General features: G+C 32.0%; 2 protein-coding genes across 3 annotated transcripts in view; one reads left to right on the top strand and one right to left on the bottom strand.

The window, feature by feature from the left end:
* Positions 1 to 3689, bottom strand: part of LOC117169453 — an 18646-nt gene extending 14957 nt beyond the window's left edge. Inside the window, exon 1 of the mRNA XM_033355835.1 lies at positions 3507 to 3689. The gene's annotated coding sequence lies outside the window, so the exon portion shown is untranslated. The remainder of the gene's footprint in view (positions 1 to 3506) is intronic.
* Positions 3267 to 19614, top strand: part of LOC117169451 (MIP18 family protein galla-1) — an 85761-nt gene continuing 69413 nt past the window's right edge. The window contains exon 1 of one of the 2 annotated variants that reach the window (XM_033355833.1): positions 3267 to 3495. In XM_033355833.1, the coding sequence (XP_033211724.1) occupies positions 3339 to 3495 (157 nt within the window). In that variant the 5' untranslated portion in view covers positions 3267 to 3338. The other variant, XM_033355834.1, reaches the window with a different exon arrangement.

Below are 19614 nucleotides of genomic sequence, written 5' to 3'. Positions count from 1 at the left end.
ACCCATCACTACCGAGGAGGTGAAAAAAGTATTAAGAGGGATGAAGAACTATTCCGCATCGGGACCAGATTGTATCAAAACCTTCTGGTGGAAGAAGTTTTCATCAACCCATCAGCATTTGGCCCGTATTTTCACCTCATATTTGAAGTCGGCAAAAACAGATGATGCTCCTATCCTGCAATTGCACTGCGAATATTGAGATTTTGCTCAAAACACTTTATCAGCGCTAAGTGATAAACGAATTATAGTTAAGGATGTATTACAATGGCACACCCTACCGAAAGAAATCTCTGAGTTTTCTTTAGCGAAATAGCTTGGCCCATTTGAGTCTATAAACAAAGTCGATTTGAAACAAAATAGTCTCGGAGATAGTTTGAGAGATTTGGGTCCTTTTCAAGATCCCTTTAGTGGTCGTTTTAAGAGTGGTGCGACGGTTATATAATGTTCCTTTTGAATTCGTCACGTACCGGGCGGGCAGTTATTTACAGTAGTTGCTCGTGGCTAATCCGCTCTCCCTTTTTAAATTTCTCTTCAAACTATTAACACTTTTTTTTAATTGATTAATTTTCTCATTATACTTATATATATCATATATATTATGATATAACTTATATACTGATATACAATTTTCTAGTTGAATTAAAAAATGTTGTCTTTTTTGGCGTATCTCATTACGTTTACGATAAAAGTTCGATTAATTCCAATGTTAAGCATTAAAAAAAAAGTTAGATATCTGAAGTCATCGAAACCCGTAGATTCCGAATTATTATGTTTTAGGCTGTTAACTATGAAATTAAAAAAATCTACTAATAATTTTTAATCCTAAAGCTTAACAAGGGACCCTTGTGTGTCGGCTACACTATTGAGATAGCCTTTCTGCTTGTTATTTATGATCGTATTCTTATTTCAATTTCGGAAAGGATATTTTAAAGCCTTCAGACCATTTAAACGAGCTTCCTGGACCTTTAAAAATATCTACCTGAGTGTCTGCGGATAATTTCTCCGAGCTTCTTTGGCCTAAACAATTTTTAGTATATACTCAAAGATTCTTTCGGTAGGGCATAACCTTCAATTTCAAAAATCCTTCAAATAGCTATTAAAACGAAGCAAAATAGTGACATTGTTGAGTATAACAAATTTCAAGAGAACAATTTTAGGTTTTTGAAGTTAAAAATAATGAAATCTGTAATCGTTTATTTGAAATTAGTTATTTATTTTCTTTGGGTGTAATTTCTATTTAGGCAAAAGTTGTAGAATTTTCATTCAATATTTTTGCTTTTATTTTTAACTGCATCAGTTTCCACAAATTGAGAAAAGAATTTCTTTTATAAATAAAGCTTATATACACAATTTAATATTCTTATAGAAAAAAAGATAACAAAATTAGTCAATTAGCTGTATTAAACAGTTTTATCAGACCTGGTCAAGGGTACGATTTTCACATCTCTGTCCATCAATAGATAATCGTTTCTGGTATCTGGGCATGACAGAATGCATAATTCTCGATCATTATAATTTGTCATTAGTATACTTATAATTAAAATTAGTTTATTGATGTTAAGGTATTGGATTGTTAAGGTAAAAAGTTTGAATAAAGAACAGACGAACATTTTTTTCAGGTTAAAATTAATTTTTTGTTCAAATTAATTAATCATAAAATTTCAATCAAACTTCATCAGAAACTATAGTATTCTTGCAGAAATGTTATACTTACAAAAATAATTAACATTTATTGTAAGTTTTTCAGTTAATTAAGTTTATATACTGTACATCATTTTCTACTGTAGGGTGGTTTCCCCTATTTGTGTATTCAAAATTTCTGAAAAATTACTGATTCCACTATTTTTTCGATAGTGCAAAAATTATGTCACAACACCAAATAGTTCCAAATGTCCACTGACTCCACTTTAAATAACGCATCTCTGATGTCGATGGTAAAATCCACATTTTTAAGGTCATAGGGATCACAACCACTTATTAATTGTATTTTCTCCGCATATCGGCTTTTTAGTGTAATACTCAAAGTTTCGAAACAGTCACTTGACATTTTTTTAACGTGTAATTACTAACAAAAACACGGAGTCCTATGCAAAACTACTGTATTCACCGGGTTTGTGTGGCCTCCAGTGTCACTGCCATTTTGTCTGACGTCACAACTTGGACAGGTCTATACTTTGAATTCGGTGACATGACAAACTGCGCACGCGCGTTTCAGAAAATTAAGATGCGCACTGAGCATGCGCAGACATTCACTTTGATTTCTGTCGCGAGGCACTTGTGTCCTTTTGATTCATAAGTGCATGTTTATATCCGTTAGATATTTCATCCTTGTGTCTCACTCTCACCTATGGGTGGCAATGTCCCCAATCTTGGGAACTTTTTAAACTGCGTTTGCGTAGCTCCGACCAGGCGCCGACAACCCGATTGGTAACTGTTTGCACGCTGAGTTTAAATTATAGAAATATTCAGATTTAATATTTATAATAAATAATTCAATTATAATGAAAAAGAGGTTATGAATTATGAGTTCAGAGAAATAAATCATTCCCAATGATTAATCTCGTCTCTGTCGAGTCTTAAAATTAAAATCTTGTTTATTTCCAACAATGTCACTTAAAATAAAATTATTAAAATGACCAAAAATGAATAAAGAACAATTAATTACTGCACTGATAAATGTTATATCATACGTTTTTTAATAACATGAAGAATACCTAGATTAAAAGAAAGTGACACAATATTCGCTAAATATATAAATAACGTTTTTATTTTGTTGTATAGATTCTAGAGATTTAAACAAATTTTTTGTTACGCTTATGGTGACTAATTAATTATTGTATAAATATTATAAAATATATAATATTGTATCCAAATAATCAATTAATATTTATACTATGAAAACTAATATTTTTTGCTTAAAATTAAAACTTCTTATCTTTTTATTAACATTTTTTAAAATTTAAATGCTAAATTAAAGAACAAAATTTTTTCCTAACACCGGAATTAATCATGTTTTTTGCATGGATATCGCATTATTTTTTGATCGGTTACTCCGAAATTCTAATTTAGAAGTAAAAATTACTTTTGATGCGTTTTCCATTCATTATTAGTCATAAGTATTGTATCTTAATATTTATATAATTCAAACTCAGCGCGCAAACAGTGGCCAATCGCGTTGTCGGCGCGACGCAAGCGCAGTTTAAAAAGTTCCCAAGATTGGGGACACTGATGTGTGGGCTTCATTCTCTTTTTAATACAGCACGCAGCCGCGGCAACTTGAAACAAACATTGGTATGATGGTACCATTTATCTTTTAACTGAAATATTCATAGATAGCCATGTTATCTTTCTTACGTAAGATATCAATAGGAGTAAAAATAAGAGATGGTGATTTGCCAGGAAATATTATGGGGAGTACCGATGAAATTTTTAAAATAAATGTTGGAAGCCGTTTCATTGTGAAGGATGAAGCAGAGCTCAAAGAATGTGTTTATGGTAAAACTTACTTTTTGTATTCTTTTGTAGCATGTTTCACTGGTTCAGCAGCGTCACGACGTTCAGGAAACTTGTGTTCGGTGGAAAAAGCACCCCCACCCTCACTACAATAACGCATAATTTTAAGGGTGAGAAATATATTTGTTTTGACCTCTTTCTCATGAATTTTTTGTATTTCGGAGCCTTGGGGGCCCTTGTTCCGTGGAACACTGACAGTTACGCCACTGTACTGGTTACATTGGTTCTTAACTCTATGGAAGGTTTCGAAACCCTACAGATAGAAATCTCTTTTTAAATTTCTCTTCAAATTATTAACACTTTTTTTTTAATTGATGAATTTTCTCATTATACTTATTCATAATTATAACTTATATGCTAATATACCATTTTCTAGTGGGATTCAAAAATGTCTTTTTTGGCGTATCTCATTCCATTTACGAGAAACGTCCTATTAATTTCAATTTTAAGCATTTAAAAAAAAGTTAGATATCTGAAATCATCGAAACCCGTAGATTCCGAATTATGTTTTAGGCTGTTAACTATGAAAATTAAAAAAATCTACTTCTAAATTTTAATCCGGAAGCTTAACAAAGGACCCTTGAGTTTCGGCTACTCTATTGATATAGCCCCTCTGCTTGCTATTTATGTTCGAATTCTTATTTCAATTTCAGCCTCTGCTTTTTATTTATGATTGTGTTTCAATTTCAGAAAGGACATTTTAAAGCCTTTAAAACATTTAAAAGAACTACCTGGACCTTTGAATATATCTACCTGAGTGCCTGCGGAGAACTTCTCTGACCCTAAAGAATCTTTAGAATATACTCTGAGATTTCTTTCGGTAGGGAATTTTTTTTTTGTTTATTTGAAGAGTTCAAGAAAAAGAACTAAAAGAAAGAAATCATATTTACCGGATGAAACTTTTCATATCTTCTATTTATCATGTAAAAATTACGAAAAGGATAATTTTCAGCCCCTCCCCAATTGATTGCAGATTATTTATTTATGAAATTAAAGTTGTTTAAAAATGAATGATTTTTTACTGTCTGGCGGTTTGAGGGCCAGTAATTTTCACTGGCAAATCCACTTGCCAGACGTTTTTCCCGTAACCCCTACTAAAAAAAATCAGGAATCGTCACAAATGGTCAGAAATTCTGACGATTTCTAATCAACCTGACCATTCCTGATTAGTCTGACTATTTCTGAAGATATGCTAATTTACATCTTATCAGGTAGCTCGTCGGCTGGGAGCACATGTAGGCTAACTGAAAAGGATTAAAAATTAAAAATAATTTTTTTTCAGTGTTGCATATACTTGTTCACGAGTAAAAAATTCATAATCTACGGGTTTCAACGATTTCAGATACCCAAAAATTTTCCTACAAAGTTAAAAATTAATATAAATACAATAGTCATTTTGTATTCGTCACGTACCGGGCGGGCAGAGTTATTTAGTGGTTGGCCTACCTGCGTGGTAGATGTATCTAAAGGTCCAGGTAGCTCGTTTAAATCTTTTGTAGGCTTTAAAATGTCCTTTCCGAAATTGAAATAAAAATACGATCATAAATAACAAGCAGAGAGTCTAAATTAATAGAGTAGCCGACACTCAAGGGTCCTTTGTTAAGCCTTCGGATTAAAGTTTAGAAATAGATTTTTTTTAATTTCATAGTTAACAGCCTACAACATAATAATTCGGAATCTACGGGCCTCGATGATTTCCGATATCTAACTTCTTTTCAAATGTTTAAAATTGGAATTAATACAACGTTTCTCGTAAATGGAATGGGATACGCTAAAAAAGACAACTTTTTTTAATTCAACTAGAAAATTGTATATTAGTATATGAATTATAATTAGAAATAAGTATAATGAGAAAATTCATCAATTAAAAATAAAATGTTAATAATTTGAAGAACAATTTAAAAAGGGAGAGTCGGGTTAGCGACGGTCAACTATTGTAAATAACTCTGTCCGCCCAGTACGTGACGAATACAAAAGGAACATTATATTACCCTCACATCACTCTTAAAAGGACCACTAAAAGGACCTTGAAAAGGACCCAAATCTCTCAGTCTATCTCAGAGACTAAATCATTCAAATCGAACCTTAAAATAGTATCAAACCGGCCAGACTTTTTTCGCTGAGAATACTCTGAGATTTCTATCGGTAAGGTATTGTCTACATTCTAGTTCGTTAACTGGCTAGGTGAATTTGGGATGCTTTAATTAAACAGTTGATATAAAAGAATCTGAAAGATCTTAAGGGAATTTTTATAATTACGCACAATAAAACATTTTTGAAAAAGTACTGTTTTTTTGGTAATCAAAGACTAATTTAAGAGCCTATTTATCAAAAATTTATTCATTCTTTTAGTAGATAACGGCGAAAAAAAAACAAAAAAGGTTGAAAATAAACATTTTTTATTGAAAATTAGTACTTTTTTTATGTTTAAAGATTACTATATATTTTTTGAATTCATTGTTTATTGGTAGAAAATTTATTTTCTCGGTTAAAAGATGATCTTTTTCATTAAAAATGTCATTCTTTTTTGGAAATTCTTTGATTTTGAATTGAAAATTTAATTATTTTATTTATGCTTCAAAATTGATCTTTTTCAATAAAAAATTCATCTATTGGCTGACAATTTTAAGAGTTTTGTTTTCAGTATGTTGCTTTTAATAGAAAATTAATTTTTTAGGTTAAAAATTCTTCTTTTTATTAAAAATCAAACTTTTTTTAAATCCGTTGTTTTGGGGTTGAAAATCGAATTATTTTATTTGTCTTTTTACTGCTTGAAAATTCATCTTGGTTGAAAATTCATTTTTTGTATTACAAATCTAGTTGTTTTTCAAAAATTTTTGGTAAATTTCCGAAATATTTTTTTTAATAATTCAGAATCTTCGAAAATTTCTAAATGTCTTAAACGGAAGCGAATTCTTCTTAAAATTTTCAAAAATATTAAAAAATTAAAAAACTTGTCTTAAAATATTCCGAATTTTTTTCGCGGAATTTATAGAAATTAAAAAAAATATATCTTTTTAAATTTTATCTACAAATTAATATTTAAAAAAAAACCTTTTAAATTTTCGTATTAATCTTAAGATTATTCTTTCGTTCTCTTGAAACGTTTCAAAGTTTTTAAAAAGTTATTAAGCATATAATTTAAAATCTTTAAAAACCGACATTTTAATCATTTGTTTAAAGCTTGTGTTTGTGTAGTGAAATTCGAAAATTTTATTGAAGTACAGTTCAATAGAAAAGGCTAATTATAACTCTTGTGTTAAGAAAGGTATTAATGTTGATTTAGAAAACAAATCGGACAAAACGTAAGTTAATGATGTCTTTTACACAAAACCTGGAAGACTTGGCAGCGTCAATGCATTATTACAAATCTTGTGGAAAAAATGGATAAATCATGTGATTTGTAAGTAATGACAGGGTTTTTTTTATTGAAAGATTAATTTCAAAGACTATTAATCAAAGTCTTAATAATTATTTTAGTATGACATGGCAGTAAATTCTGGAAATTTAACATCCTTATTGGAAATGTGTGTTTTTTTTGTTTGTTTAAAATTGAAATACATATTTTTTAAATTCGCTGTTTTTTGTTATAAAATAAAGTTTGTATGGAAATTCCTTTTTTGTATTGGAACAATAAAATTCCTGATAGTTTCTAAGGTTATTGAGTTTAAAATTTTACGACTATAAACATTTAAAACATTGTATAAGTATTAAAAGAATTAATTTTAATTAATAAAATTTAAAAAAAAAATGGAAAAAAGTTTAGGCAGCAATAATCGAGTCCGCAACCTTCCAGCCACATACCCGAAGTGCTTTCGTCTATGTTTACATAAAAATTATCAATCTAACAAAACAAAAACACTACCTGTTACCCAATAGCCAGTGCTTACAGAAATATTGGAGACGGCTGGATTTAAAAAAGTTAAAATAAATCAATTGAAGCAATTAATAGAAAATTTAATAATTCAAAACTCCAACATTAGAAACTGGAAATAATTTTAAAATTAAGTTTACGCACGATCTTCGAAACAGCTATTTTATACAACACCTAATCGAAAGCTACGAACAAAAATAACACAGGCCGATAAAATTTGGCAAAAGCCAGAAAGCAGACCTAATATTTCCGAAGGATTTTGATGCGCTGAATCCGAATCCGAGCTCAAAATTGCTCTTGTGCGTCAGGTTTTCAAGATATCCTAATCTAAATGTGCAAAAACGCGTTTTTCAGCTGTTTTGAGGTTATGTAACCGAACAAGAAAAATTTCTACCACAAAAACTAATATGGAATTTGAAAGTACTAATCTTCCCCTTTCAAACCTACTTGGATTTATTAGGATATCTTTATTTTTCACCAAAATATTGTAATTAAAATTTTTTTATTTGAGCGTTTTAACCCATTAACGCTGAGGTGTTCAGATTTATACAACGCATTCTCTATTGGTGACGGTACGATATTTTTTTTTCAAAATATTATCTCAAGGGTTCTCGAGGGTGCCTTTTCTATTTCCGGTATTAGTTTTTTGTTATAACCCCTAGAAGATACAATATGACAGCCACAATTTAGGGCTTTAAAAAAGAACAAAGGATCCCGCACAAAATACTAACAAAAAAGCGAACAGACGTTTGGAACCAAACTTTTCACATTGGTAAAATAATACAAAATATTGAACCCGTGTCTTGTCATTTCTACGGAAGCCGTTTCCTAGGGGTTGAAACAACCCCTGACAACCCACAAGCATTTTAACCCACCTGACTCTGGGAATATTTTGGTGAAAAATAAAGATATCCTAATAAATCCAAGTAGGTTTGAAAGGGGAAGATTAGTACTTTCTAATTCCATATTAGCTTTTGTGATATACAGTTTTCTTGTTCAGTTACATAACCTCGAAAACAGCTAAAAAACGCGTTTTTTGCACTTTTAGGTTAGGATATCTTGAAAACCTGATGTACATGAGCAATTTTGAGCTCGGATTCGGATTCAACGCATCAAAATCCTTCGAAAATGTTAGGTCTGCTCTCTGGCATTAAAATTTGTCGGCCTGTGTAATTGAACTTGCGAAGGAAAAAGATAATATGATTTTTAAAATGTTACAACAATATTTGCAAATAATTAAAAAATTTAACGGAATACAATTTTTTCATCTTTTTATATTAGTAAAAATATGTTCTTATTAAATATTTTAAAATATTAAAAATGTTCACCAGAAAAAGCTGCAATTATTTAAGGAATCTTTTTGTTTAAATTTGAAAATGATAAAAAAATGTAAGAAAAATTGAAATCATTTAAAACTACAATCAGATGTTTTAAGAGTCTAACAAAAAGAATTTTATAACGATTTAAACATTGTATGGTTTAAAATTTATTAATAACTTTATAATTAGAGAAATTAATTTCTTCTTCATTCATAATGTGTCCCCTAAGGATTTACATGACTTCCATTCCTTACAATATTTCCGTTTATATCTATATTTTTTTACAGTCTTATTCTTTCTATATATATAATTATTTACACCTATTTACATAAAGTCTTATATCTAGTTTCTTATTTCTATTTCCTGTGATAGCACAATTTAGGACTTATTAGCAAACGAGTGAGCCATCGAACGAAAGCGAGAGTGCAAGCGCGAGAGAGACATGAGAACGCAAAGCATCTTAGCCTACTTAACTTTTACCTTACCATTACTTACAATTTTTACGCTTCTAATCTTAGCGACTTCCGTTTCCTTTTTCTTTCACTTTTTCTACACCTCCATTCACCTTTTTTCACGTGCATTCTTTCATTCTCTCTCATTCACATATTCCCATTCACATATTCTACACTTTCTGTTCTCTTCTTTTTCCCAGTGCATCCCCTCCATTACCTCGTTTCTCAATCTAAATCTTGCTATTCTGGTCCACCTTCTCTCTCTCCATCCCTTTTCTAAATACTTTGGCACCCCTTCCTTTTTTATCATCTTATACCATTTATTGTATTTTGATTCCTCAATCGCCCCCCATCTTTCTACTAATTGTCTTTCCTTCTGCCTTTTTTCCAGTTCTTCATAGTTTACTCCAGTCCCGTCTTCTATTTCTCTATCATTAAAGAACTCCCACCTTTCTTCTTCCCATCTCGTTAATTCGATCGCCCCCCTCTCCTCTCTTCTACTTCCATCAAACACTTTCCCGCCAACTCCCCTTCATTTCCCTCCCTTAGCTTCGTCTCAAATTTCTATGCCCTCTTTCCTGCTCTAATACTTAACTTATCCCTTTGAGCTTCTTCTCTCACCATATGTCCTGGCGTGCTCCAGTCTGCCCCTAGTGTCCACCTTATATACCTTTCTTGTAAACTCTCAATATCTTTCCTTTCTTTCCATCCCCATATCTCTGCTCCATAACCTAATACCGGCCATACCAGCGTATCAAATAATCACATTCCCCTTCTCCAATTTTTTTAACCTTCTTTTTCCTATTCCCCATATCTGTTTCATTACCCCTCTTGCTCTTTTATCCTTTCTCTTATATGAGCTGTATGATCTCCATTAGTTTGCAAGATATGTCCCAAATATTTATACTCTTTGACTTCTTCTAACTTTATTTCTTTCCATCTCCCTGTCCATTCTTTCTTCCTTCTCCCTCCTTTTCTAAATCTCATTATCTTTGTTTTTTTCACGTTTACATTAAACGTTTTCCCATATAAGTATTTCTCTAATACTGTAATTAATCCCACAATCCCTTCTTTATCCTCTGCCATCAACACTATGTCGTCTGCGTATATCAGTGTATATATCTTTTCCTTCCCTATCCGAACTCCTACCCAACCCTTTCTCCTCATTTCTTCTTCCAAGTCTGATATTAATAAATTAAATAAAAGTGGGCTTAGAGGACATCCTTGTCTCACACCTCTCACCAATCAGAAACTATCTCCTACTTTCTCTCCTACCTGTACCCTGCTTTTTGTCTCTCTAAAAATTTCTGATAATCTCTTTATTAATCCTTCTCTTATCTCCTTTTTTATCATAATTTTTTCTATTTCTCCTCGGTCTAATGAGTCAAACGCCGCCTTTAAGTCCACGAACATTGCTATCATTGCCTTTCCATCCTTCATTATTCCTTAACTATTTCTTCCCTTGAAATGTCCTCTTCCTCATCTCTTTCCCTACCATATTTTCCTCCCTTTACAACTTTTCTCTCTACTCCTCCTAGCAAAGTCCAAAAAATATTTCTTTCATTCTATCATTTCAATATCTTGGTTTACTCCTTTTCTTCTTTTTCTTTCTCTATTTACTACCTTCCATACCTCTTATTCCGTCCTAGCCTTCTCCGCCTCTTCCTCCAACCTTTTATTCTCTTCCTCTTTCTCTTGAGAACACAACTCAGTATACTCTTTCTTTTTTTTCCTATATTTTTCCCTATTACTTTTTTCTTTTCTCTACATTCTTAATTTCTTTCTGACCTCCTTTTTCTTCTCTTTGCAGTCCTCATCCCACCCACTTCTATTCCCTCCTTTACTAACTTCATTTTTGTTTGTGTACTCTAATCCTTTTTGTATTTCTCCTATCATTTTCCAATCTCCTCGCCCACATTTCTCTCTCCCATTTTGATATTTCTTATTTTTTCCCTAAACTCTTCTTCCCCCCCCCCTTTTTTTGCTCCCCTTTTACTGATATTGCTATTGCTTTTTTGTCCCTCTAATGTCACTATTAAGGGAAAGTGATCCGAATCAACATATTCACCCACCTCTAGTTTCTTAAGCTTCTCTCTTACCTTATCATCCACTATCACATAATCAATTACCGTTCCCCTTTCACTTTCTGAGCGTGTATATTCTCCTTTTTCACCCCCTTCTATATTTCCGTTTGAGATATACCATCCCAACTCTTCCAAGCTCTTTAACAACTTTTTTCCCTCCAAATTAAGTACCTTATCTTTGGATTTTCTTCCTTTCTCTTCTCCCCATTCATTTCCTCCTCTGTCTCCTGTTCTCGCATTGAAATCTCCACCTATTATCAGCCTAATCTCTTCTTTATTTTCTTCAATCATTTTTTTAATCTCCTCTGCTTTCTCCTGTATATCACCGTTCATATAAATCCTCACTACCTCCCGCTTCTCTTCTCCCATCATTGCCTCTTCTACTATTAATCCTTCTTTTTGTTCTTTCCTGTCTTTCTTATCTTTCCCTGTTATACATTCATTCCTTACTCCCATCACCATTCCTCCCATTGCTCTGCCCTTTTTATTCTTCCTCTTTGCATTTCGCACTTGCCATTTGTAACCTCTTGGTAACCTTCCCCTTACTCTTTCCCATCCCTTTTCATCTAGCCACGTCTCCATCATTATGACTACATCCCATTGTGTCGAATTTCTCATAAACTCCCTATCCTGCTATATTCCAGTCACAAATCTTCCATTCTTTCCTATTTTCGTTGCTCATATTTTTTTCCTTCTTACTCTTTCTTATTTTTCTATCTCCCGTTCCTTCCTCTTCTAGTTTCCCTGCAGCTCAATCAATCAATCCTTTCTAGTACTTCGTCCACCCCTTCCTTCAGCTCCTTTCCCTCTAATCTTATGCTCTTTATGACTATGTTTAATTTTCTTTCTTCCCTCTCTTTCCTTTCTATTCTTTGTTCTATTTTTCTCAGGCTTTCCATCTCCTTATTCCCACTCTCGCCTTCAACACAATCCCCGTTCGAGCTTTCAAGTTTCTTCATCCTACCTCGCATCTCCTCTACCTTTTTATTATTATCTTCTTCCTGCTTCTCTAGTTTTTGCTCCGATGACTGCATCCTCTTTTCTAACTTTTCCCTGATATCTTCCCATTTTTTTATTTCTTTCTTAACTTCAGCTATTTCCCGCCTAATTGCCTTCTTTAATTCCTCTCCCCTTTTCTGCTGCTTTTCTTCATAAATCCCCATTACCTCTATCATCACTTCTCGAATTTCCGTTAGTCTTTCCCCTTTCGTCGAAACTTCATTTTCATCTCCGCTACCGCCAGCCCCCTTACTATTATCACTCTTCCCTCCCAAACTCTGCTTTTCCGGCGTCGATCTAAACATTTTCTGATATTTTACGCTCGCACCGATACCTTCCTTCTCTTCACTGCTTTCCCTCTCCCCTCGCTTCCTTTTGATAAATGCTTCTATTGAACCTACGCTTTTTGCTCTTAATCTCTCCTTTTCTATAGTTTTCTTATATTACCCCCTTGCCTTCCTTTCCTTGATCTCCTCTTTCGGCGTACTGAACTTTTCATGCTCTAAATCTGTTTCTTCCGCGGAGATACTCGCTTCGCTAGACATGAATCAAATTCAAACTTTCCTGCATATTATACTTCCCTGCCTCTAGCTATCGTCGGTGTCTGGTACCTGTCTCGCTTTTCTTTGTCGCTACCCAACCCTGCTACTACCAATCCGCTCAACACAGTCCTCCCACCCTGTCATAAACCTCAAAACAAACTTCCACACAAATCTGTCTCAATCCTCCAAAATATCTACCTTCTCTTTTCAACCTCACAATCCCTCAATTACTTTCTGACATCGACACCCTTCTACACACTTCCACAATCCACTCACCTCAAACTTCACCACAATATCAGAAAAACTCAGCATCAAAAAATTAATAACGTCATTAAAAAATTAGTCAGATGATTTCAAAGTTTTGGAATGATTTAAGAATAATTAAAAAATTGAATCGTTTAAAAATTAAAAATTACGTTTACGCAAGACCTTCGAAACAGCTATTTTATACAACACCCAATCGAAAGCTACGAACAACAATAATTGAACCGGGGAAAGAAAAAAGATAATCTGATGTTTAAATGTTTCAAAAATATTTTCAAATAATTGAAAAATTTAACGGGGTACAATTCCTAGAGAATATTTTCAAAGATTTAAAAATTTAAAAATGTCAAATTTGAAATATTTTAAGGAAACTTCTTCAAAGTTTTCAAAATTAAAACAAGAAATTATGGAAAGACTTACTCATTTTGAAAGATAATTTGCTGGTTTCAATGGTTCAACAAGATTTTCAAACAATGTCAAATTGAACGGAATAAAAATTTAAGATGTGAAAAAATTAATTCTTAAGGAATATTTAAAAAAATTTAAAAAATTTGAAATATCAAATCTGAACAATTTTAAGGAAACTCTTCAAAAAAATTTAAAACTTAACATATATATATATAGGAAAAATTTGAATCATTTTAAAATATAATCAGAAAGTTGAAAAGTTTTTAAAGTAATTTATAATAATTTGAAAATTAAATGGTTTGGAAATTTTTAAATAACTTCATATTTGGAAAAATTAACTCTTGGCGAATATTTTAAAAGATGAAAAAAATGTTTAAAGCAAAATCTGAACTATTTTAAGGAAAGATCTTCAAATGTTTCAAAATTTGAAAAAATGTAAGAAAAATCAGACTCATGTAAAAACATAATCATATGGTTTCAAAGTTTAAAAAAATCATTTTAAATAATTTAAAAATGGAAGGCTTTGAAAATATAAAAATGATTTTCTATCCTTAGAAATTAATTCTTGGAAAATATTTCTAGAGATTAAATTTTTTTAATGAATAATCTGAAATATTTTAAGGAAATTTCTTCGTTCTTTGAAAATTAAAAACAATTTAGGAAAAACTCGACTCATTTAAAAAAAAATTTAGGAAAAATTGGACTTATTAAAAAATTTTAATTAGATTGTGTAAAAGTTTAAAAAGAATTAACATTAATTTAAAAATTGAATGGATTAAGAATTAGAAAAAATTTAAATTTGGAAAAACTAATTTTTATAGAATATTACAAAACATTCCAACAATTTTAAAACATGAAGTTGAAATATTTTAAGCACACTTTTTAAAAGTTGATCAAATGGTTGATCAGTTTTGAAAATAAATAATTTAAAAATTTTACGTATGAAAAATATAAAATGTTTATTCATTTGGAAACATAAATTCTTGGTGACTCTTTGAAAAATTTAAAAAAAATTTTAAAAGATACATCTGAAAAATTTTGAGGAACCTTCTTGAAAGTTTTCAAAATTTGAAAAAGAAGTTTCATAAATTTGAATAAATGTTAACAATCTGAATTATTTAAGGGACACATCTCGAGGCGTCCTAACGACAGGATGCCAACGCACACGATCGACTAGATGATTCTTAACGAAAAATATATAGAATAAAAAGCTAACCAAGAATTTAGCTCTAGAAAGTATTAGCTCGCGGAATTGAGCAAGATGAAGCTAGGAGTTGGCGAAAACTTAAAGATGATCGCCATCTCCATCAAATCATTACAGGGCTTAAGACGATCTAAGGGTATCGCAGTCTGCTTGATCCCTCGGTGACCTTTTTCTATTGTTCAGCGCTGGCCTGGATCTCGAAGCGCTATGGCTCTCAACCGTCACATTCTGCATTATGTGACAGAAGTACATTTAAATGGAATAGTGTATTTGAACTAAGTACAGTATCATTTGGCCATTAACTTAATTTTAAACGTTAGAGGAGAAAGTTCTACTAATATGAATTGAAATGGAGTTCCTGGAAAGTACAAATAAGTTTGCAAAGGATATTTCAACCGTTGGTGTATTAAAGTGGAATTTGCTTCCGAAAACTAAAACATGCGATGACTGCGACGCGACGTTGCGTTTAACTGCGAATGGTCGAAAGTGGACGTAATTTATCTTTGTTGGAGTAGAAAGTGCCGCAAAAAAAAGTGTTAGAAAGGGAACATTTTTTTATGTAGCGAACGTCAAAGTATTCAGAATTCTGCAAGTAGTAATTTGCTGGTTGCTGCGTTATCCATTGAACGTAATTGTTTGGGAGACGGAGCTTCCCAAAGACACGGTCCGGTCTATAATTTCAGATATCAGTATGTTACTTAGAGCGTGGTTATCGGAAAATAAAGAAAAATTTGGGGGAGTGGGGAAAACGGTTGAATATGATGAAAGCGCGTTTTGAAAAAGAAAATATAATTGAGGAAGGCAAATAAAAACTAGGTGGATGGTGGGAGGCGTTGACAGGGAATCCAAAAAGTGTTTTTTTTAGAGTAGTTAGAAATCCAGATGCGAATACCTTACACGATATTGTCAAAGATAATGTTTTTACTGGGTACTCACATGATAATGGACTGTTGGAAAGCATATTGTGGTGTAGATCGTATTCACTACACACACTACTGTAAATCATTAAAAACATTTTTAATCCAGCTGCTAATAATATTCATACGCTAGGAATTGAATCGCAGTGGTCAAAAGTAAAGCGCGACATGCGAAGACGGATCGGTACAATGGCAGTTTCGAGGACTGATGACTATTTGGTAGAATATGTGTGGAGGAGTATGCATGCTTCAGTCAAAGAATATTTATAAACTTTACTCGGGCGCTGTTATATTTCTCTCCACATTAAATGCATGTCAGGTGAATTTTGCATGTTTAGTGACAAATAGTTTTAAATTTCTTTATTAAAAAAAAATGCATGTTTTTATTGACAAGTTTACTAGGCCTACTGGCGCTCACCACGTACAAAAAAACGCGCCTTCAACTCGACCTCCACGGTGGTGCGGTACATAGTTCTTTTTTAATATTTTGCTACAAGAATTGTTTACAACAATGGTTATTATCAACTTTTCAATTAATGTTGTAATCTTTAGAATTTAATGTACTTTAATTTAAAACAGAAAAATTCAAAATCGGACCAAAATTGAAGGCACTGGACATTTTTCAACAAAAAAAGTGAATTTTTTCCCACTGTGCGGGCCTTCGATTCGACCTCCATGTTAGGCCGCAACAGAGTTCATACACTATATTTCGTTTAAATGTCCCCTGTAACATAATGCAGGAGGCCCGGGTGGGAGCCGTGCAGCTTCGACACCGAGTTCAGCGCTGAACAATAGAAAAGGGTCGCCGAGGGATCAAGTAGGCTGCAGTACCCTCAGATCATCTTAAGCCTATTAAAGTGCTATCTCGGGCGAGCAAAGCATGAAGGTGCCACTTCTCGCTTATAATCTAAACGTGAGAAGTCGCACCTTGATGCTTTGCTCGCCCGAGATCGAACTTTCATGATTTGATGAAGCGAGCTAGCACCTTTTAGTTTTGGCTAACTTCTCGGTTATTGTTTTTATGTTTGGTTAAGTACCGCCAAGTCGTGTCGCGTGCGTTGGCATTCTGCCGTTAGGACGCCTCGATCTTTACAGTTTTCTGTAAATATCGAGCTCGATATTGTATTTATCTCGCGTTTCGCGCTCGATTATGTATTTACCTCGCGCTACGCGCTCGGTCTTTATATTTTCGGACATTCTTGCGCAAACATTTTAAAATTAAGACTCAAAACATCCACCACTGTAATTTTGTAATTGTGAATTCTCTTTCGTTAAAAGAGCTTAGCTCGAGAGTTTGAGCGCACCTACGGCACGCGACTGATGGCAATCGCACTCCGCACTTGGTCTTTGCATTTCTTCCGCATTCGGGCACACACCTTCTAAAATCAAAGGTGAACGGACCGACAACTGTAATTTTGTGATTTTGAACTCTCTTTTGTTAAGGCGCTTTTGGCTTTAACGAACACATTCTCATCACGTATCTCGTGCTTCGCACTCAATTTTGTCCAACATGTTAACTTTTCGACATTATACACAACACTTTTATATTAATTATAATACATTTTTTATGAAACTCTGCCTGGGATTACTTCCTAAAAAATTGCAAAATAAGAAGCAAATTGTATTTATCATGATTATTTTTGTATTTGCTTCTTATTTTGCTTTAAATTATATTCTAAGCTACTCTGAAACATGTATCATTTCAATAAATGTAAATCATTACAATTCATAATATGCATACAAATTGAATAATACTAATTCTTATTTCCTTATTTTTATCATTTTTTATTTTTAATGTTGTTTTTTACGATTAAATAAAAACTACTGCGCATCTGCATAGGGTCTAATACAGGAACCTATATAGGGTCCTATATAGGAGCCTATGTCCTCTTTCGTATTTTCTGTGTTTTTTCCAAAGAGTTAATTTTTGAATTTATTATCTTATGTTTTACGATTAAAAGAAAAGCTACTAGTCCTATCGAAAAATAAATAATAATAAATTCATAGATCTTTTTAGGCAAGCAACTTTTGTCTGGTAATTAAAGTTCATACCTTGTATCGTTTTTTCAAACAAATTTAATATTTTTACTTTGAATGTTATTTTTTACGATTAAAGCAAAAACTTCGAAAAGTGATTCATTATAAATTTGTGGTTCTTTCCAGGGCGCGCAATTTGAGCTTTTTCATTTTTTTCGTATCTTGCATAGTTTGGCCGAAAAATGGAACTTTTGAATTTTTCATTATATTTGGTACGATCAAATTTGAAAAGTTCAACTTTTCGACCAAATTAAAAAAGTTGTCATCATAGTCCTTTAGGGATTTCAAAAAGCAAAGTTTTTTTTCTCTTGACTTTTTCTCATATCATGCGCTGTTTGCCTTAAAATGCTCATTTTAGCTTGTTTTTTTGGATATTTAAAATGCTCTAACTCTGATAATTTTATTTTTATAGAAAAAAGTCATGGAGATAAATTGTTTGAGTTTCTGAGCACTATGAACAAACGTGCATAGAATTTTTAGATCGTGAAAAAATGTGGTTTCAACATTTTTTTGTACGATCAAATTTGGAATTTTCAACTTTTTGACCAAATTGAAAAAGTTGTTATAATCTTGTAGGGCTTTCAAAAAGCAACTTTTTTCTTTTCCAGACTTTTTTTCTTATCATGCATTGTTTAGCCTAAATTGTTCATTTTAGTTTTTTTTTTTTGGATTTTGAAAATTCTATAACTCTAGTAATTTTTGATTTTTTGAAAAAAGTCATTGAGATAAATTGTTAAATTTTTTGAATACTATGAATAACCGTACAGAAAGTTTTTAGATTTTTAAAAAAGTGGTCTCAAAAATATTTAAAATGTGCCCACTTTTTGAATTTTCATCGAAAATGGCTGCCTAACGAACTTGACCTTTAGTTTAAGACAGTGAACGAGCGTGCCAAAGGGAAATTTAATAGATTACTTTTTTCCAAAATTATCGTGTTTACAGACAGACACATTCGTGAAAACCTGTTTTTTCGGATTCAGGGGGTCTCAAAACGTGGACATTTGACAAAAACTGGGAGGGTCAAATTTTACACAAATCTAATACCTTCTCAGATGAGAATGTAAAAAGTGTAAGAAAAATTTTGCTCATTTTAAAAGACAATCAGATGGCTTAAAAGTTTTGAAAATTTGGTTAAAAAATAATCTAAAAATTTTACGGACACTTGATTCAAGTGCTCAAAATAATAATAAAAAAAGCCAAAATTTGAACCATCTTGAAAGATAATCAGATTGTTTACAAATTTTAGAAATTTTTATGAATAATTTCTTCGAGATTATTCATAAAGGTTAAACAAATTTTTAAATAAAAATCTGAAATATTTGAAGTGAAGTTCTTCAAAGTTTAAAAATTAAAAAAAAATGTTGGAAAGTTTTTACTCGTGTTAAAAGATCATAAAATGGTTCAAAAGTTTCAACGAAATTGTAAATAAAAAATAAAACGGATTAAAAAATGTTGGAAAATGATTACATTTTCTAAGATTTTACCATTTTTTTAATTCATGGGTATTCAAGAAAGTTATAATACATCACACGGAACTTAAGAGCTAAGTGATTTGCACTGCAAAACACTTTTTAGCAATTTCACTTTAAATTCCGCTTTAAAGTCTGAAATTGCCAGAGAATATCATAAATACGGATTTAAAGACAGTATTGCCTTGGCAACATGAGAAGTCAAAGTGTGATTGTGTTATGAATTCGCCCAATTTGTTGAAACGATATTGGTAGGGCGGAGGGGAATCTTCGATTCTTGTAGATTCTGGGCACCTCGTTCGCAGAACTGGCGGGGAGTTTCCGAGAAATGTATTTCGCCGAAAAACAAATGCAATATAAATAGATGGGCAGCTTTTTAAAACTGCTTTCTTAAACACTTATTATATTATCGTAATAAATAGTATTTATTTAAACTTTAATTAAATAAATAAATTGATTGAAATTAATTTAAATCAAATTAAAAAGCATCTATTTTTTAAATTTGTATAAATATAATTTTCGTAAGATTGCG

The sequence above is a fragment of the Belonocnema kinseyi genome, chromosome 3, assembly GCF_010883055.1.
Source record: "Belonocnema kinseyi isolate 2016_QV_RU_SX_M_011 chromosome 3, B_treatae_v1, whole genome shotgun sequence".
NCBI classification, from domain to species: domain Eukaryota; kingdom Metazoa; phylum Arthropoda; class Insecta; order Hymenoptera; family Cynipidae; genus Belonocnema; species Belonocnema kinseyi.
This window is presented reverse-complemented; position numbering and strand designations above follow the sequence as displayed.